Source organism: Ictalurus furcatus, chromosome 28 (assembly GCF_023375685.1).
Source record: "Ictalurus furcatus strain D&B chromosome 28, Billie_1.0, whole genome shotgun sequence".
Taxonomy (NCBI): domain Eukaryota; kingdom Metazoa; phylum Chordata; class Actinopteri; order Siluriformes; family Ictaluridae; genus Ictalurus; species Ictalurus furcatus.
In genome coordinates this window covers 17800433-17822683 of record NC_071282.1, presented here as the reverse complement: position 1 = coordinate 17822683, position 22251 = coordinate 17800433, and the positions used below count along the sequence as shown (strand labels likewise).

At 38.3% G+C, this 22251-nt stretch overlaps 1 protein-coding gene across 1 annotated transcript in view; it reads left to right on the top strand.

Moving 5' to 3' along the window:
- Positions 1 to 22251, top strand: part of LOC128603793 (astrotactin-2) — a 162422-nt gene that overhangs the window by 35924 nt on the left and 104247 nt on the right. Inside the window, exon 6 of the mRNA XM_053618483.1 lies at positions 15771 to 15921. Within this exon, the coding sequence (XP_053474458.1) occupies positions 15771 to 15921 (151 nt within the window). The remainder of the gene's footprint in view (positions 1 to 15770; positions 15922 to 22251) is intronic.

Below are 22251 nucleotides of genomic sequence, written 5' to 3'. Positions count from 1 at the left end.
TCAATTGACCTGAAGAGAAATTCTCAGCAGAAATAGCAAGACTTCAGCAAAAATTAATAAATAAATAAAATCACCTCCAAACACGCCGTCACTGAAAAACACAAGTACATCTGCTACGTCATCATTTATTTGATTTACAGCACTAGCTATTCATCCTGCATTCATAATGCACTACAACTGCACTATAACCTGTTATATCTAACATAACTCTGTATAAATGCTCACTGACGATGTAATTAGTTATAATTAAGACTTTCTCTTAAGGCCATACAGTAAAAAAAACTCATAGAGAAACGTCTAAAGAAAAAAAAAATTTTTTTTTGAATCTGTTTAACTTTTTAAACCATTGTGTATGATGGGATCTGATATAATCTACAAATGAGAAGCTTCTTCGACCTAGCGTCTCTGGAGTTATTAAACCGTGAAGAGTTTTTCGTCAAAACTTTACTTCTGAATAAATTTGAATTGATTGTTTTAGTATTTAAAGCTATTTATGTCAGTTTTTTTTCCCCCCAGTCCGAGGCCTGAGTTTCCCCAAACACACTGTGTTTATTATTTCTAATTTAATATGCTGCAGGTTTTCAGCGTAGCGCTTCAGAAGTGAAAGTGTAGACGTGAGCTTCATATCTGCAGCCCTCTAGTCCCGGGGAAAAGAAAAGAAAAAAAAAAAAGCCCTTAAATAACCGAGAGTTCGTCCTTCTCGCAGACGTCGCAATCTTTTGCAAATATCGACGCGTTCTCTGTGCTTTCCTGCGGGTTGTTCCAGTCTCCGGTGATGGCTTTCATGGAGCCTCCTTCAAATATGGATTTGTTGTGTCCCAAGTTCACAGAATAAAAACAGGCTGCAAGATTGATGGCGGAGCAATATCCATTTGGGAAGTTCTTTTATTGTCAGCGAAGCCGTTAGCTGCTCGCCAACATCCTGTGCAACGTTTTCCTCCCTGGGGCTGTGTGTGAAAGCAGCAAAAAAAAAGGTCATTTGTAGAGTAATTAAGCACAAAGCAGTTGGCTACCTATTGCTATATTTCTACACAGAGGGAATGGATTGAAGCAAACAAAACAGTGTAGTATCAAACACGCTCATCATATTTACCGCCAGCGCTAACAGTGAAACGCTAAGCACTTTGCCTTTATCCTCGTTTGTTTCTTACTAATAAGACAGCATGTTCCCAAATATTTATATGTTTCTTTACATTTTGTAGCTTCGCCGTTCTGAGGCTCAGCTCCGGTAATGAAATTGTTCCTGAAAGAATAAAAGCAAATGGGTTTAATACTTTTCATCCTATACTTACCTTAATATACTCTCATATTTAATGATCATAATATCCATTAAAGCTTTGTTCAGTGTAGATAGATGATTTGAGACAGATTTGATGAAGATTGGACCAAATTTGGAGGAGTCATAGCAAAAAATGCGTTAGATCGAAGCATTTTTAACGTGTTATTGTAACTTTTGACCAGTAGGTGGCGCTGGCACAAAATTAGTTGCCTAGCCTCCAGTCTGGGTCCTATTCAAAAGTCTTTGGACAATGTTTGTGAGGCTTATTCTGATGATGTGTGTCAAATTTGGTGATGATTTGACAAAATGTGTAGGAGGAGGAGCAAAAAAAAAAAAAAAGTTTTGGACAAAATCCAAGATGGCAGAAAATATAATTAGTCAGAAATTGACGTCGTAGGATGCACTGAACTCGACCCAGTGAACCCAGAGAAGGTTTTTAAATTTTGGACACACGGTTCAAAAGTTATGACCATAAACATACTTCCAAATTAGGTACGCTTTTGTTTGACCTGATGGTGGCGCTAGAGTATTGGCAGCACTTGGCCCAAATTTGGTCAGAATGTTTCCTAGACCATGCCCAATCTGTATGCCAAATTTCACAACTTTTAACAAGATGGTTCTGTGGGCTGCCATAGATGCCCTAGCCAGTAGAAGAAGAAGAATAAGAAGCAAGGCAGAATAAAAACAATAGGGTGCCTACGCACCTTCAGTGCTTGGCCTCCCAATTCAGAAACCATTTTATAATGAATATAAAGTGTGTAATATTAAACTTTGGATAAAATTTCATTTTTATATATGTATAATGTAAATTATAAACATTTATTATTACTTTATTGATAATTATTTATTATCGATTATTCATTATTTGTTTAGAATAAAAGGCAGCCCATCTGCCAGTTCAGTAACATATTTATTATTTAACGTATTATATATCATATATGAAATATATACTGTTATATTTATGTACTCTATCAATTATATAAAATGAATATATAATATTGTATTTATTTATTGCATTTAATTATTGTTTATTTATGACATATTTATAACATGTTAAATATTTATTTTATAATGCATTTCAAAGCATGTAATTCCTAAAAAGAAGTTCAGTACAATAGTTGTTTTTTTTTTTTTTTTAAGAAAGTCCTCCACATTTTTTTTTTTTCTGTAAAGAAATTTTTTCTCTTTCCTCTCCATGTTCCCAAAGTGAACTTCACTAGCTCGATACATCTTTATTTATATACAGTACTTATAAATAAATAAAAGTGCTGTGTTCTATTTTTAAAGCCGCGTCTCTTTCTTGCCTATATGTTGACCAGTGTCTTCGGGCCTTCGTTCTCCCGCTGTTATAGAGTGAAGATCAGTTAATAGCACTCGAGTTGATCAACACTCTCCATGAGCATTTGTGTGGGTGGCGTCGATGCTGCTCCGGGTCACCGCGTAGGAGGATCTGAATAGATACGATTCAAAGAAGTTCACTTACATAAGCGAGCGCTGCCATTCAATCGGACGAGTCTCGACGAAAGGAGAATGAAATATAAATGTGGAGCTGCAGGAGGATCTGGCAACGGGCCGTGTGCGGATAGTCAATAACCTTGCAGCAGTGTGGTGCTGCTGCTGACGATGATGATGATGATGATGATGACGATGATGATGATGAGGTGTATGTGTGTGTTGCCTAGTCTAAATTCATAGACAAAACTGGAATGTGGCTTATGATGTATTCATAAAAAGTACAGTTTTACTTATCAAAATGTAAATATCAAAATGACCTTTTTTATTTTGCATAACAGTCACATATATTTACTTTTTTCTCTCTTCTCCTTCTTTTTTTTTTTTTAATTTGTATTTTTCCAATGTGTTTTTTTTTTTTCCTTTTTTTTTTTCTTTTCACTTTGGAAGATATGATTTTTTTCCCTTGTATATTTGTCTGAGCATCTGAAGAATTTACGGGTCCAGAGGTTGCCATGTTTCACTATTTGCCTTGACAGCTGCCTTATTTTTTTTTCCTTGAATAGAATTTGTATTTACAATTAAAAAATATGGTATGCAATAATATAATATAATAATATAAATTAGTTAGTTAAATAATTATTTTATTGTTTATTTTTTGGGGTTTTTTTTTTTTTTTTTTTTTAAAGCACACTTTCTAAACATCTGATGATCTGTGTCAGGTGTTCGACTGCAAAACATTCCAACATTTTAATTTCCTGAAAGCTGTTATTACTTCCCACTTACTGAACATCTGAAGCATTTTTAAAGTCGTGGCACTCAGTGAAAAGTGGCGGAAAGAGTGGAGCAATTTACGCTAGAGCAGCGTCAATTATCAGCGCAAGTGCAAAGGGTTCATAGTCACCCACGTCCTAAGAGGAAACAAATACAGAAACACAATCGCCTCAATTACTTATGTAGATATAAAGCTCAACAACAAGAGTAACATGAATGAGTAGATTAATATTATAGCTATTATTTTTATATTTAAATGTCTAGGAAACATTTTATGTTTTCAAGTAGAAAAGGTCGTACGCTTTGCGTTGCTGCCACACGATTGGCCGTTCGCACAAGCGCATGAGGTCCTAATAAAGTGGCCTAATAGAGCGTTCAGCGGCGTACTTAGTTACAGTAAAAATAAATGGGAAAAGGTTTTTTAGGTAACAGAGTGAGATATGTGGGTCAGACGGGGTTTTAAGGAGAGTCGTATTTTATTATCCGACTCTGTTTGCGTCTCATTACGGAGATTTGTGATTGTCTGAGTGCTCATTAACTCTGTTAACTGAGTCCCGTTTACTGACCTTTTCCCCGTTTGATCATTTGTGTCTCTCGGATAGCTATTGTAGCCCGTTTTTCAGTATTAAATCTGTTGCCTAGGAGACGTCCAATGCAACAACTTAGGATTTTAAAAGTTTTTACACTGGTCCCCCATCCCCCCCCCCACCTTAAGTGTACACCTTTAATGTGCATCAAGAGTACTATTAAAGCCTTGTATTAAAAAAGTTATACACTTTAAATCGTTTTGCTGCATTCGACTTACCTCGGAAGCAGGAAGTCGGAGCTTGGAACGATATAATTTTCCACCTCTGTTTATTCAAACGACATCAGCGTTTCTTAGCAACATGCTAGCCAGCTAACGGTGTTGAGCGATGTATATTTTGATTGATCTGAAACCAACTGCTGACGCTGTGCGCGGCCATGTCGGTTTGACGTCAATTGCTGAACTTCGAGTAACTGAGTAGGAATTCCGAGTTGACGGGGAATTTTCTTTGTGTATTCCTACTTATTGCTCCTCACGTCTTTCAGTTTGATCTTCGAAATACAAGTTAAGTAAATAGATTTAGAAATTCTCCCGAGAATCTTGATGAAATTAACAGTGTGTCTGAAATGGGGACTTTGAAAATGATCGACTGAAACATAATGAGCTCCGTAGCAGAGATAGAGCTCCAAAGACGGCTAAAATGCCCGGCTTCTTTTTTTTTCGGCCATCGTAATAATGCACGTAATGCGTATAATGCATGTTAGTCATTGCAATCCAGAGCTATCGGGCTAAGTGTAGATGATTCCCGTCCCTCCGTGAAAGAATGCGATCACGTGACTAGCTATTACACCCCTATAAACTAAAGTTATGTTGTTCTCTTTTTCATTTCGAAAAACATGGCGGAGTGCAAAATTTACTCGATTCATTTCGTCCTCAGTTGGTTAGAAGACGTTTTTTTCTTTTTCTTTTTATCGTCACGGAACTCTAATATAGTGTTAAAAAAAAATATTACGTAATCAGTTTTTATAGCTTTTATAGCCGGATATAAGATCCCGATGAACTCCCTAGTTTCAGCCTGGGATGTAGTTATTGGATCTTTAAATTATTTTTATTTTATTCTTTTATGATTTGTATTAAGTGGAATAGATTTCATTTTATTAATCGTATTTGTCATCCGTCATCGTTTCTTCTTTTCTGTGTACTTTTCTTGGGCTGGAAGTGAAAAATCTCGATAAACAAAGATTATTCTCGTATTATTATCATAACAGAGACTCGGTTTCGTGGTTGGACATGCATCAGGGAGATTGAGTTTGGGGATTTGGATTCTCTCACATCGCATTTGATCTGTTTGCTCGGATGAATCAGACGCTAACAAACAAAACGAGTTTGCCTCATGCTCTGGCTCTCTTTAATCCAAGTCCAAGATGTAAAATTTTCTCAAATGAGGAATATTTTAGGGTTGTTTAGAGGGTAGGAGATAAAACCATAGCCTTCAGTACTTCAGTGTTCTATGCTGTTTATCTTAAGATGAAAAGATGATGAGATATATTGGATGTTTGTAAGTAAAGAACAGTAATGACTGGTACGACCCTAATGATTATTTTCCTATAACAGCATGTTCTGAAATGTTCCATTCCTCATATCCCCCAGCAAACATCAGCAGGAGTTACGGCAGATTTTTACATATTTAGGTATTTCCTACAGTTCCTCATCCTCACCTACAATGACTCGAGTTCATAATCGATCTCACCTGGACGCCCTGTGGAACTTTCTGGAAATCTTGATATATAACCAGTTTTGAGTAAGGTAGGGAACTGTTGTTTCCTACGCAACAAAGATTCTGTTGTTTATAGTTGACAACGATAGACAGCTAATAATATCTAGAATACCTCGGATATCTACGATAATTAATTCTATTTGATCAGATTTTATTCGGTTTTGGGCGTTTGTTACGTTCCAGAAAGATCACAAAATTTCAGAATCTGTTATAAAGCTAGGACACACTCGGAGTGCTTCTGCCGGTCAGAGTGAGGTCCTTTAACTGGCATTTCACTGTAATGCCCGGACGATTTTTCCGGGAAATTTCTTTACAAAACAATGGAAAACGTTCCTCTTTTGTGCCGTGCCCTTCCACTGCACTAAAACCATACAAAGTGACTTATTTTTGGACTGTCAAAGCCACCCCTAAGAGAAGGAGAGAAGGGAGAGGAGAAAAAATATCAAGCCCAAGAAAAAAAATTTAATTGAAATAAATAAAAAAGAGAGAGAAAAGAGAGGTCCCTTTTCTTCTGCACAGAAGTAGTGCTCGTCACGAAGCACTTTCACGCTGCAGGACACTTCACTGCTCTCCGGAAAGAGAAAGGTCAGCGTGCTGCGTCTGGTTTTGTGTGTATCGTGTTTAACGTAGGAAGTTTCCTCCTCCATACTGAATCCCAGGAAGAAAGAAGAAAAAAGAAAGGAAACCGAGCATTTTTCCCCACTCGGAGCTGTAGGAGGCTCGCTCAGCCGAACGTGTCTCGCTGCGGCGCTACATTGTTCCTTCATTAACTTTGAGCTCTCGCTTTCCCGCAGACTGTAGTTAAGTGGAGATGACGTCTAAAGGTCGGGAGGGACGGGGAGGCGTAGCGGGAATCGCTGCCACCTCCGGAGGAAGTAAACGGAGCATGAAGGAGGAGTGGGTGTGAGCACGTGTTCATGAATCTTAGTCTAGGCTCGATGGATATATCATTTGTGACAACATACTTTTACTTTACGCCGTGCAGGAAATGGATAAACAGCAAGTTCCCACGTTGTTTTATACACACACACACACACACACACACACATATACATATATATATATATATATATATATATATATATATATATATATATATATATATATATACACACACACACACACACATATCCCAGCAGCCATCGCACACCACGGGAGCGCACCACGTATACTTTCGCACTTGTTTCACTAAGAACTTTCGCTTATTTTGCACGAGTATTTAAGTCAGGTATTACACTACGCACACTGTCTTGCTTTTGTCTTTCTTTGCTTTTTTTCTCTTGCCTAGTTTAAGTTCATCTCTATGCCTCGTTCGCATAGTTCATGGTCCGGGTATCTCTCGCGTATGCGTTTATTGTTTCTTTTTATTGAAGTTTATCTGCATTTGTATCCGCCTCGGTCTGCTTAACCTGACAGTCTACCAGTGCTGGTTTACGACACTTTTACATTTCATTTCTTTTATTTTCCAAAAAGGTTAAAAAAAAATTAAATAAATTAAGAAAAATGTCTCAAAGTTGTAAAAGAAAGCAACATTCATTACTTAATTCATTTAGGTTCTTCTTTCTTTCTTTCTGTCTTTCTTCCTTTCCTTCATAAGCGTCTCAAAAGCTTTTCATGCATTATTCAATATCACTCAATATAATATAATTGGTAGATTTTTATTTAATTTCTTCACGAATCATAGTAGGATATTATATATATATATATATATATATATATATATATATATATATATATATATATATATATATATATATATATGTCATTATAGTATATCTAACCTTTACCTAAAGCCTTTCCCTTTTTGCTAACACTTAAGAGTCTTTCCGATTGAAATAACCTCTCTACACATCAATCAAATGAAATTTAGACTTCTTTCATCGGCTAATAAACGTTGGAGTCTTTGGAACTCCAATAACTTTTGAAAAGTTATGCCTTATTTCTCTTTGTTGCTCATCCAAATCCTGACGAACAGAAAGGAAATTCTTCAAAAAAGTCAATATGCTTTGGTGCTTCTTCTCTGTGTAATGAACAGAGAAGGCTTGGACGTAAATGGGCTTGGCAGGCTGCTTGCATTCGCTTTGAAGTCTCGCTGTAGAGCAGAGCGGTAAATTAAATATCTACACGCGTTTGTCTCAAAGCTGGAGGTGTGCAAGCTGGAGAAAACTAGGCTGTCCTGCTTCAGAGGAGAATCAATCTTATTATGGCGTTAAAAGCCTTTCTTTTCTACCCTATCTCACCTTGAACTTTTTTTTGTTTTTTGTTTTTTTTTTTTTTTTGAAGAAGAAGAATGAAACATATTCTGCATAGTTTGTGAGGTTTCAAGGCTGAAAACGTCTACTGGGAAATTTCACATATCTGCCCGATTTGACTTATTGCCTCTCGTACAAATTAGCTGTAACCTTGCACCAATTAAGATATCAAAGCTAGCTCTCAGGGAAAAACACTGCTTCGCATTCATTATTTCTCTCACTGTTACAGCTAATTGTGTAAATAGTATTTGGTCTTTTCATTTCTCATTTAGAACAGACATGCGAACACGAACACTCCCAATCGTGGGTTAATTGCTAATGCTAGTCTTTTTCAACAAATTCAGATCAGTTGTTGAACATAATAATGCTCACAGCTCAATAGGCAGATTAGGACTGGGATCGCTGTCGTGAGATCCGTCAAACCGGGGACCGAGTACACATTTTGCTGTTGGGAATGCGTATTTTTGAGCTATTTAATTAGTTAAGCACGGAATACTGAGACTGGTGTCATATGAAATCCGAACTGGTTTCATACATCAGACTGGATGGAAAATCCGTGCAATAAATTCCAGTTAAGGAAGGTAGGGCTGTCGTCAAGACCACCTCTGTCAAGTCTAACATCAGGACTAAACAAGATCGAGCCTGAAGTCAAAATCGAGTCCAAATGACGGCGAGATTGAGATGGAAAACCATCCAAAACTCGGTCAAACATTGCGCGTGCATAAAGAAAAGACAACGAGAACGAGGCCATATTTACTGTAGCAAAACTAACGCCCAAGAACGAGACAAGTCCACATACAAATGCCAATAGATACGAGACAAGTCCAAGTCTATACAGAAAACATCTCAAGACCAAACTCAAGTCTAAGACCGAACTCGAGTTCTCCAGCCCTATAATAAGGGAAAAAAAACACAACAGGGATTTTTTTCCCCGCTCAAATAGAGAAATACTCAATTAAATGGTTAATTAAATAAAATTAATATTGTGGAAAATCCAAGAAACAAGAAATCAGATCGTGTTCTTAATAATGTTACAGCTATAAATTTAGTTCTTCCCTCACCAGCCTTTCTCTGTTTTTCTCTATTGACGTATACCTCTGGATTTCATTTTCCGTCTTTCCACCGGCATTGTGGTAGAACTCATATGCACATTTATACATATATATATATATATATACATTTATCTCATTTATACAACCGAGCAGTTGAGGGTTAAGGGCTTTGAACAAGGGCCCAGCGGTGGCAGCTTGGCAGTGCTGGGATTTGAACTGACGTCCTTCTGATCAGTACTTCCACGTCTTAACGTCCACTGAGCTGGGTTGAAATCCCAACACGGATACCGATCGCTTTTGTCTTTGCAGATTGCTAGCTGTTGTGTGATGGAGGTCTGACCTACAGTACATAATTGGCTACAATTAAACTGAAAGCAAAATTTGTTGAAGTTAACGAGGCAGGGTTACCTTAGAGTATAATAAACTTTTTTTAAAATGGATGACGGATCATACGGTCATTTTCATACATTACCACGCTCTGGCGCTTGTCGTCCTTCACCACATTAAAATCAATGTTAAGAAGTGTGTTTTTGATGGCTCCAAGATGTCCTTACAGACTCTTAATGACTGTATTTATTGACAGCCGTTCTCTCGAGTCTATCATCGCTGCGTGATATAGATTTCATAGATCCCCGGCGGTTCAAATTAGAATTGCGATTTACTGTGGAAACAGGACTGTGAAGCTAATCACCGTGCTGATTAACAGTAATTATGGATAGTTAAACACACACTGAGACATCCTGTGCGTTTCGCATTTTCAGCAGTGTTTACAAAAACGCATCGAAGAAGCAAATTATGCCGTTTATTCACTGATTGCTTTCTAATGGAGTCATCGCCGGACATGAATAATGGGTGACTTTGCATCGTCTAATGTACACGTACCGACTACTTTATTACTTATTATTATTTTCACACACGACAGTCTGTAGAGTCTTATCAATGCCTTGTTGCTAAGAGAGGTCCGAAGATAATGACCTGATTGGTTCAAGCTGACAGGAAGGCTAGAGTTTTTTTTTTCAAATAAACACTCTTTACAACCGTGGTGAGCAGAAAAGCATGTCAGAGTTCACAACATGGTGAACCTGAGGCGTAGGGGCTATAACCTTTGGTAGATGGGAACATGCTCTGCAGAACTTTACAGCTGAAGATTGGGGAAAACGTCACCAAGATGTACCCTTTTCTACATAAAGTGGGCGTGAGTCATTTTCTCCTCCACCAATTACAAGGCGTACACCCCTTTTATAGCGCTTTAACCAAAACAATGTTCGTGAATTTATTCGTCTTCAGTAATACAGCATAGCCAGTACAGATTTTTTAGGAGGTATGAGGAAAGTCCAGAATCGGAAGGAAACTTATTCAAACATGGGGAGAACGTGTGAAAATCTGCAGAGACAGTAACTCAGGTTCAGAGGGACTTCAATACTGAGGTGGTTTCTTGGAATCTGGGCAACCTAGATCCATGTACAATCACTTTAGGCAACTAAGAACCTTTCACGAGCCAAAGAACCCTTAAGGAACCCTACTTTTTAAGTAGGAGAGTAAGAGGCAGAGGTGGAGTTTGTATGCGCGTTGAGTTGATATCGAATGAAGTTCATGTATGTTTAAATTCATACAGAATTCTGTCTTCTATAGTACAACTTTAGCTCGAGTCTTCATAATAATTCAAAATTCATAGAGCAGATCTATCTGTCTATCACGTTCCTTTAACCCACGTTGCCATGTTTCTCCCAGACCCCCCCCCCCCCCCCAAAAAAAGAGTTTTTGTGTATACGATCGTAACTTAATTTCACTGTACAGCTGTCGCTGCGGAACTTGATAAAACCGTCACAAGAAACAGAAACAGGGAATCATGGTGGAAAGATTAAAATGCTCTGGAGTGGCCGAGATTATGAAACTCTGTGAGAAGGGAAAAGAAAAAAAACGGCTTTCATTTGGCAGGAAACCGAGGCCTCGATTCAATCAGCCACGTTAGACGGAAAATCAGATTTCACCTCTCCCCTGTTCCATCGCGTGCATTCTGCACAGAGAAGAATTATTGGCTAAATGAGTTTTTGAAAGAAGAATGTGTGTTTGTGCACAAGCTGCACCTGATTAGATTCATAATGATGTACTAAACAAGATCAGGACGCGTGGAACCGCAGAGATCTTTAGTCAGATTAGCGTATTCTGATTAGCGTGGCGTATTCACGTGTCGTTGCACGTGTAATGACTGGCTGGTTATTGCTTAGGTGCTTAGTGGCCACCTGTAGGCCGGGATGGCTATCGATCCGGTCGTGCTGATGGTCAGTGCAGATGCAGCGCCAGCTCTCCTGCGGCGGGAAATCATGTTGCATTAGATTAACGTCTGGCTGGACAGCGTGGATGAAGAGGGACGCTCATAATTACCCATGATGCAGTCGCACATCAGACCTCGCACCTGCTCAGTAAGAGCTGGCCGGGGATGTCTGCTTGGCATACACACATCTACAATAGGGATTCAATGTCTTTGTTGTTTTATCATTCAGCAAAAAATGGTTGTATGCTTTTACTTACACTTTGCTAGTACGCAAGTGTTTTATGTACACATTCTGTATGTGGAACTAATATTAGCACGCTATTGTGTTCTAGTGTAGATTCAGAGCTGATGCTAGCACGCATTAACGAGAATTCAATACCAGAATTGCACACATTCAGGCCTTAACTGTAACAATTGACTGGTCAATTCAGTAGTTATGTAAATGGGGGTGGAGTTTGAGGGAAACAGGGGCGTGACCTTGAGCAATGTTGTTGTGTGAGATCGACTCAAGTAAAGAGAAGGATACAGTCCAGTGTCACTGTCTGACAGTTTCATGTAACACCAATATGTCATGCTGAAATGTATGTTCAAGTGCTATTCTCTTCTTCGGTCGGTATTTTCTATCCCAGATTTTTTTTTTCCCCCCCATGCAAATGCTTCTTTAGGTGCTCTTTAGTCTTTATCGGTCACATATACATTACAGCACAGTGAAATTCGTTTTTCTTCACATATCCCAACATGCTAGGAAGTTGGGGTCAGAGAGTGCAGGGTCAGCCATGATACAGCGCCCCCTGGAGCAGAGAGGGTTAAGGGCCTTGCTCAAGGGCCAAACAGTGGCAGCTTGGCAGCGCTGGGGCTTGAACCTTCGACCTTCTGATCAGTAATCCAGAGCCTTAACTGTCAAGCCACCACCTCCCCAGCCCTTTAGGATATATCTGGCAACCTTGGCGGTGTGTACTACTTAACACATAAGCAATTAGCACAATCTGAACCGCGATGCCAAAACATGGTCTGAATTACACATAACTGTGTAAATATTCGACATCAAATATTACATATACTTTAGGCGCAGACCCTAAATTAGCTAATTTAATTCAATTATAGACTAGCATAGTTTTTAACACGCTATCAATTGCTTTTATGAACACCTAACACCCGGTAATGACTCTGTTATAGTGGAAACACAGATTGTTGATTGATAATTGTTTGTCAATTTTTTTTTCATAACATATGGAATAAAAACCAAAGAAGTTATAGCTAGCAGATGCAGACTATTGTACCCTGCCGTACTGGCGTGTACACGCTGAAATGTCTGAAATCTCTCTCGTTTCTGCGTTCTCTCTTCCGCAGCATGTCCTGTCATTCCGGTGACATTTAGATCCCTTTATTCTGAGTCTTTCCTCTTACCTTTCTCTAGTCTGTCACTCTGCTGTATTAGACAGCGCCGATATGATCAGACGTGTCACGTCCGGCTCGGATCGTGTACGGTAAAAACACCCAGAGACATACATTTTTTTTTCCACATCCACGTGCATCTGTCCTTTAGTCTTCAAAGCCTCCAAACCAGCGACATGGTACCATTATTAAGAGAAAAAAAAACGGCTTTTAAAAAAAAGAGGAACAGATAAAGAAAGCAGATGTACATCCACTACAATGTATGCAAGTATACTACATGCTAATGCTAATATGCTAGTATGTGCTGTATGTATAATAGTGTGCAAATGTGACTTAGTTTTACAAACACCTCATGCTTTATCCCTATTAATCGGTAAACTCTTATAATTAGGCGTCTTTTTGGTGCTAGTATGCAAGTATGAGAGAATGCTAGCTTTGCTAGCATAAAGGTATGCAAAGTATGTAAGTCATAAACTATGCAAGTACGTGTGTATGGAAGCATTGAAGAATGCAAGTATGCGAGTATGAAAGTGTCCTAGTGTGCTAGAATGCTATAAAGTATTTTAGCATGCAAAGTAAGTATGCTAGAATTACATTACAGCACAATGACATTTTTTCATGTATCCCAGCATTTTCGGAAGCAGGGCTCAGGGTCCAAGGTCAGCCATGATACAGCAGAAATGGTTAAGGACCTTGCTCAAGGGCCCAACAGTGGCAGCTTGGTAGTGCTGGGGCTTGAACCCTCGACATTCTGATCCGTAACCCAGAGCCTTAATTGTTGAGCCACTACTGCCCAAGTATATGCAGGTGTCCATATCTGTATCGGCTTTAATTGGTGGGTCATCATTATTAGTCTGTTTCTGCTAGTATGTTAGTATTCATGTGTGATAGTATGGATCTATTCTATGATGCCTGTATAAGATTTCAAAGGCTCCCTCGAGGTCAGAATATACAGTGGATTAACAATGACCGAAATGACCTCGGCCGAGAGAAAGTGATGTAACAACATCATCTGCGATGGCTCGCCAAGTTTCTGTCTGAAAGCACTATTTGGCATCTTTCCGCTTCATCGGTAATCACATTACTGCAGGGCTTTTTCACATTACTAGGTCATTTCATTACAGTTGATGTTCTTCAGTTAAGAGCGCACCGACTTGCCTACTATTCTGGTGTGACATTATTACTAGGCCGTTCTTAGTAGAGTCCGTTCTTGTGACGTTTTCCTGGACTTACCTGGACTTGTCTCTGTTTCGGGCCTTTGCTAAATATGGTCATGGACTTGACTGAGAGTTTGCATGCACAAAGTTTGAAAAGATGTAATTCCTCCTTCTAGAAAGCTGACTAATTTCTGGAACAATGCATGAATGAAGCTAACTTGTTTTCCAAGTGAAGGCTTGGAAAAGGTTTTGATGGTTTTCAGCCTCAATCTTCACTCGGTCTCACTTTCATTTGGACACTTGGTTTCGACCCCTTAAGACACGGTTTTGACTCGATCTCGGCTAGTCCCGGTCTGAGAAACATAAAACATGACAACAATAAAAACATAGAAATTGACAGTGATGGTGTCAACTGGGATGTAGCCGCCAACAACAAGTCTAGCCTGCCTTGTCCTTCTTGTATGCCTTCATTTGTGTGCCTGAAACACCCGTAAAATATACTTCAAACAGGATGGAAGAAAATCTATTTCAGACACCTTGATTGGATTGATTCCAAAATCTAATCAGTTAATCTGCAAACATTCAACCGCTTGTTCTTGGTCTACACTATATGGCCAATAGATTCTGGACATGTGAACATCACACCCATATGCGGTTCTTCCCCAAGCTGTTGCCACAATGCCGGAAGCACATAATTGTATAGAATGTCTTTGTATGCTGTAGCGTTACAGTTTCTCTTCACTGGAACGAAGAGGCCCAAACCTGTTCCAGCATGACAATGCACCTGTGCACAAAGCGAGCTCCGTGAAGACCTGGTGTGTTAAAGTTGGAGTGGAAGAACTCGAGTGAACACCAACTGCACCTCAGGCCTCATCACCCGAAATCAGCGTCTGATCTCAACCTCACTAAGGCTCGTGTGGCTGAATGAACACAAATCCCCACAGCCACGCCCCAAAATCTAGAAGAAAGCCTTCCCAGAAGAGTGGAGGTTGTTATACCAGCAAAGGGGGGCTAAATATCGAATGGGATGTTGGTCAGGTGTATCTCACTAACGGGAATCTCAGACGGACACACAGACAACCTGAAAACATAATGCCTCTACAAGTCTGTAAGCTTGACTTTGCTGCCACATACAAAATCACGCATCGTAAAAGAATTTTTGCTTGGCATGGTATTCGAGCAAACTCTCCGAACAGCTCCATGGTGATACGTAAAAGAAACGTGAGAAGGAAAGGGGATTTGTTTAAGTGTGAGCTTAGGGAATATTTGTTGAGTTCTGTCCTGACAGGACTAACGGGGATGTGGCTCAGAAGGGATCAATTACAGCTTCCTGTATCCTTTGATACCTAAAGCACACTTTGAAGAATTCATGTCAGCTACAAAGAGCTCCAAAACTCGTCTTCATCTTCATCACCTTTTCAAGCGGAATTTCTCAAGCCACTATTATACGGAGGACTAGTTTTTATTCAATCACGCCCAAAACACACCGAATAATGAGGTCATCTACGTAGAATATAGTACGTTTCTTTCATCGCAGGTTTATCGTGAGACAATCTTTATCATATTAACGGACACGTCTGTTATGCAGTAGATTAGAAATGCATTTGTAACATTTAGTATAAAAATGTATGCATCGATTCTTCCTTCCTTCCTTCCTTCCTCCCTCCCTCCCTGTCTTTAATCCTCTCTGCTGTGTTTGTAGCTGTGTGTAGTAAATGTCACCATGTCCACATCGTGTCCTCCTGTTATTGCTGTTGCCCCCGTGATCTCATCTCGCTTTGTTGTTCTCTGAATGCTCCTAAGTCTCGCTCGTCTCGTGTGCCGTCTCCAGGGAAGAGGCCATGATGTCCACGCACTTTGAGACAGTAGACGATTTGCTGGCGTCGTTCGGCCCGGTGAGAGACTGCTCCAAGGACAACGGCGGCTGCAGGAAGAACTTCAAGTGTGTTTCTGACAGACGGCTCGATTCCACAGGCTGCATGGTGAGAAGTCGTTTTAACCCTCCGCTTCTGTTTCACTCTCATCTGATGTCTTAATCCGACTGACAGTTAGGTGTGTTTTAAAATACTAAATCACAGTTGAATTGAAGCTTAACCAAATCAGTGGTAATGGAGCTCCAAAAGCACTTCTCATGCTCGGTGATCCTTTTCAAGACAGATGTGTGTACAGCTGGAAGTGTCAATACGGTAGAAGTAGTAAGGAATGAAATTCGACTTTATAATAATTAAAAAAAAAAAAAAAAAAAAAGACTTTAGAGTGTTTTGACTTGTTATAAACGCTGCTATTTTAATTCTATTTCATTTCATCTGGTTACAGTTTTCTTTGTAGACTTTTAATAAACTGCACACAAATCAGAAGCTAGAATAATTCTAATTTTGGCATTGTGCTTTACTTTTTCAGTTGTTTGTGATTATTCTTATTATATATTTATAATTTAATATATATATTTTTAAATATATTTCTTAATATATATATGTATATATAATTTACAACTGCAAATTTATAATGTATACATTTCTATATATAAATTTTTTACATTCCTCAAATGTATTTTTATACATTATTATTATTATTATTATTATTATTATTATTATTATTATTATTATTATTATTATTATCACACTGATTGTTCCATGTGGCTGAGCTTTACTTACAAAGTTCAATGTTATAAGCTTATATTTTATTCTACTGTTAAACCTCAGACATTTTCTTTCTTTCTAACTTTCTTTCTTTCTTTCTTACTTACTTTCTTTAGCCTTATTTAAATTTTAAAAACCTACAAACTAGGTTTAAGTTCCTTAAATAACAGGGTGGTGGTGGTGGTGGTGTTGTTGTTTTCTCCATTTAACAAACCTAAGAATTAACAGACCATAAATACACCAAGTAATTAACACATTCAGTAGCTGATGTTTACTTAAACGTTCACTAATAACGAACATCTGCAGCTTTTGTTTTCGTGCCTAAAAAACGCCTAAAAAAAAAAGGCCATAATAAGTAGAATTCATTATTTAAATAATGTTGTTTACTTTAAAAGATTATCATTAATGTGGAGTATTTATGATAAAGATGAAGCTTTGTTATTATATAAAGGAAAACTAAAGAAATCTTAACGTGAAACTTTTCGAATTAAAGAGCCATATTAGGTCCTCGCCTCTGTACTGTGTTTGTTCTTGTTTTCGGTATGCTATAATCACATTCCTAAGGTGCGTTTTTTTTATCTGTAATCCTATCAGCACTGGTCAGAGATCTAAATGTGGTTTTCTCAGACCATATACTCTATGTGGAGCTGTGAGTGGGAAATAATTGACTTTTTCAGGACTTCTTGAGGACTTTGGAGTGACACTTATAATCGGTTTAACGTTTGCTTAATGGAAGTGTTGAGAAGTGGTACTGGAGGTTAAGCCATTTAGTTTAGTTATATATATATATATATAAGATGAGCTGGAAAGGGGAGAGTTTAGTGGAAAAAAATCATAAGCTAAAGTGATGTCATGACCCAGCGTGCAGTTCAAGAGGAGAGAGCTTTCAAGAAATTGGAGAAGAAACAGTAAAATGAACATTATGTTGGCTTGACAGAATAGCAAAACAGTAAAAACTGGTATCTAATTGATCTGATAAATAATGGATTGGATTGGATATGGGAGGGGAAACAAAAATATATCTAATCCGATTGTATAACAAATGGAAATTGGGTTTGGAAAAGATTTTTTTTTTTTTTTTTTTACATATACAGTAAAATGTTTACATATAAAGAGACTTGGTTATCATTTTTTTTGTTAGAACGGATTTTTTATGTTATTTAACGTAGTAGTTTTTAAAGAAAAAAAACATCGATAGGTATAGGTATTGGTATCTGCTGATATTAAAGGATTTCAGTATTGGTATTGTTATTGGAAAATTAAACTGGGTACCGTGTCATCTCTATCTACAATGTTTCATTGATGTGAACTTTATAATTGTTCAATTATTGTTGGAACAGTTGTTCAACAGCACAGGCACATCATTCCTGGATAGAACCTAGAGTACATCTGCGCCAAATATCATCGTTCTTCGTCAAAACGTGAGAATGGTGCAAATGATTGTATGGAAAAATAAGAAGAATATGAAGGGGAGAATAATTATAAAGAGTTTGTGGAATTTTACTATTTTCTGATTGGACATAAAGTCCCAGCCAAAAGCTATTAAACAACATTGAATTCACAAAATGTATTAAAAATGCAATATTAGTTGTAAGTGGAAAAGAGGGGAAAAAAGTCTAGATAGCTGGAAAAGATCTGATCTGGACTTCAGACTTAACTTATATTATATGCATACAGTAACACTGTTACAGGCCAAGCAAGTGCACTTGACTTTAATAAAGTACTCATTTAGAGTCAAATTACATTCAAAATACCAAAGATTTATGGATTTCAAGAGATATTGTGGGGTTTTTCCCCCCAATAGTTAGATGTTTTTCAAAGACTTTGTGATCTCAAGGCTAAAAGGTTGTGTAAGTTTAAACAAGCCTTTCTTGTTTAAAGCTGCAATGTCAATTCTGTTCATTTTATTCTTAATTGTGATCCAGTACAGCGAAAAATCCAAATAATTGACTCCAGTATATTCCTCAGACCAATTTTTTGGCGTGAGTTGTCTGACATCCCCCCGTTATCACTTGGTCTGACCAGCTAACAGCTGCCAAAACATAGGCCAAGCTGGTAAGAGCTGGTCGAGCAGCATGACCAAGCCTTTTGTTCCAAGGTACAGCTGGTAGACCAGATGGTGCTGGACGCTTTCCATTCCAAAGTTGGTTTAACAGTACAGACGACTCGATCTGCCGTTTGGCGACTGGAAGTTGGGCAATGTGCAGTACTCTCACATCTTCACTTCATACCTGCATTTAATTCAGGTTTAACAGTGTTTTTTTCCAGAAAACAAAACAAAAAAAAAAAGTGTAAAAAATTTTAACAGTTGGGGAAAAAACCAACAACGATGAAATCAATTTTCAAATGATTTTTGAAAATTAAAAAAAAAAAAAACCTGTATTCCTTTCCTGCTGTCCATGGAGTGGTGAAGTCCCACCGGATGGGATCAATTCGCCAGCCTTAACCCCACCTGGCTGGCTCGCCAAAATGTTATCCTTGTTTTGTAGTGTAGGTCACTAATTATGTTCTGCAATTTCATTATTAGCGTTTTTGTTTAAAATTGTTGTACAGACAATGAGAGACAAATATATTTCTATGACAAATCTACAGCAGGAAATTTGCCAGACCAATTTGCCAAAGATTATCGTGCCTATTCACGACGTACTTCTTATCCATTTATAGTTGCATTCACTGTTTGTTTAGTTCTTGTTATGCAACCTGCCATGTTACTGAGACACTAGAGACTCTTTCCATAAATCCTAAACAAATATCTCCTTCAGAAAACTTTACAGTATCAGTGATTACACATTTAGTTGCTATAGAAACGCTAACATATTACAACGAGTCCACAATGCATGCAGCTGCACTACTGTCCGAGGTGCTGTTATAGAAAATGAATCAACACACAACTTCTGACCAATCAGAATTGAGGTTTCAGCAGCGCTCTGGAAAGTTCAACACTTTCTTGGTCGTATTTTATTTTAAGCGTTATGGCATCCCTACTATTATTGTAAAATGTGGAGGATAAGAACAAACTGCATTTGAGATGATATATTTCAGAATTATTTATTTATTTATTTTTTACATTTCAAATTTCAATTGAAAAACAAATTGAAAATCACATTTGCAAATTTATATTCTGAAACACAGTGGCACAAAAGACAATCAGTGTAAGACCAGGAAGCCATGAACGAGTAAATTGATGTTAACCTTCTCAGCGTTTACCTTGATGGATTTTCAAAGTATTCATTGTGTCATGACCTTGTTCTCGATATGCCAAGACCATTTTCTCGAAGTGCATCCGCCCTATCAGTAATCCTGTCACAGCTGGACAGAGCTCTAAAAGGCTTTAGCTCCCACTTTAAACATCGAGCTGTGTTCAAACCATTTGCGTCGCACTTTTGGAGGACTTTCCTCCTACATGGAAGCCCATTTCTCCCACTTAACTCCCAGCAAGTTAATATAATTGAGGGGGAAAAAAAACCTCATCATACACATGATATGATATGTCATAATTTCAAAGTACTGGTGACTTCAAGTCATAATTATGAGATAAAAATCATGTCTTTTCTTATCTCAATTATGATGTAATGTCTCATACTGTAATGATGACTTAGTGTCTTGAAATGATGACTTATGATAGATATGAGACAACACAAACCTATTAGTAGTAGCAGAAATGAGCTTCCATACTTTTGAGTGAAGTTATAATTTGTTATATAATTAGCATATTTTCGTATGGTCAGTCATATGCTTTTAGCAAGCTGTTAAACTCGGCGAAGTGTTTCATTAGAGTCAGCGGGATTATTCAGTGCCGGGGAAAGTACTAAACAATGCAAATCAGTTGATTAAAAAGCACATTTTGAAATTACAGGATTTTAGCCCTATCATTACGTTCATTTGCGATGGTAATCATAGTGAAGCCTTTAACAGCGTCACAATGTGATGGCGACAGCAGATTGCACTGAAGGCGTCGTTAGCTTCTTAATGTCGTGATCATGGCAGGTGGGCTAGCAGAGCTCTGATATGTTTTTAATGGACTTGTTTTCATTTGGCACGCTGCGCTTCTTACATTTAAATCAGACCCTTAATTGCAGGTCTGTTAGGGAACAAATTGGCCGTGGCGAACTTTGGCCTTCCTGATTTCACTTGGCCTTGTTATGAGGAGTATGCAGATTATCTTCAAGGTAAAAACAAGCTTTGGGGTCGTTTTCTTTAGGGGTTGATTATTTCCGTTGTCTTATTTTCGGTTCTTTAAGTCGTGAGCACGACCTTCTCGGCGAGAATGACGAGAACCTTTACCCTGGAAGACAAATTGCAAATACCCAGCCAACTTTTAAAATACGGGACAAACAACGAAGTTATCGTCTCTCAAATTCTGTTTAGTTCCCGTCTGTACAGCAGGTAAACGTCATAGTCGTCGCTTAGTTTTCGTTTAATCGGAATCTCACGTTTTGTTTTTTTTTTTATTTCCGTTAACGGAAATATTTTTTTCACTGATGGTTCGAGTTTTCCGTGTTTTCGAGCTATAACGCTAATAACCTTGTAGCAGACTCCTCCAGACTCCATTAAGAGACATGAAGGGTTTCAGTGAGTCCATTTTTCCATTAGCATCCATTCCCCTCGACGACAAATGAAGAAATTATCCGGCATATTTTTCTCACTGTGTCGTGGATAGCTTTCATTGCATCATTAATAATAATAATCCGTGTCAGAATAAGAAAATTGCGGCTGTTATTCAGAAACGAGGCGCACACGATTCCCCGGCGTCTTTCACTGGTTTGTAGACAGAAAGCATGAAAAATGTACTATTTAATTTGTTAGCAAATGGACTTGAAGAGAAAGTGAGGAAATGGCTGTTTATTGGCGTTCTAACGTATGTGATGAACACATTAAATATAAGTATCAAAGGATGCTAATCACGCTGTTGTGCTAAGTATAAGTAGTCATCCTTTCTTCTGCATCCTGAACCATGAAGCTAAACCGCTAACGTGCTAATTGTCCAATTGTCCAATATATTACGTTTATTCGAAGCTGCGTTGTAAACTGAGCTCTTGCTAAGTGAAGTGTATCTCCTGACATTTAGTACAGCTCAGGGTTTGCTGCGATATTTAACGCTGCTTTTTTGGAGTTCATCGGCAGGCTCTATTAAAAGATGGCCGACCATTTTCAAGTCAAAATTGCTAATCGATACGAGTCTTGGCCTTTCAAGCCACAACAAGCGTGCCATCGGTATCGACGTTCTGAAATAACAAGTCAATTCGTTCAAAGGTTAGATCGGCCATTTCATCAGTGGCGGCGCATGGTGGGAGCTCGTTTTCCTCCCACTCGCTCTGAAGAGCCTGCACTCTGACTTCGGCCCCGCTTGGCAAACATACAAATAACCCAAAGCATGGAAGAGTTCACGCTAATTAAAAAGCTAAAGCTAACGCTCTGCTCGGCTTGTGAGCTCCGTTTAGAGTTCAGTGAGAGTTCAACAGAGGGAGACGATAGATCACATCGCAACACATCACAACAGACAGTATAAGAGTTTCACCGATATCTTGGGCCACGTTTAAACAAACCAAGAAGCAATGGCAAGAGAGAAAACGACATGAGGGAAAGAAGAAACACCGGGTGAAAAAGAGACAACGCGAAGAACGTTTTAATAACTTGAAATGAGAAGAAAAGAAGTGAGGACAAGAAGAGAAG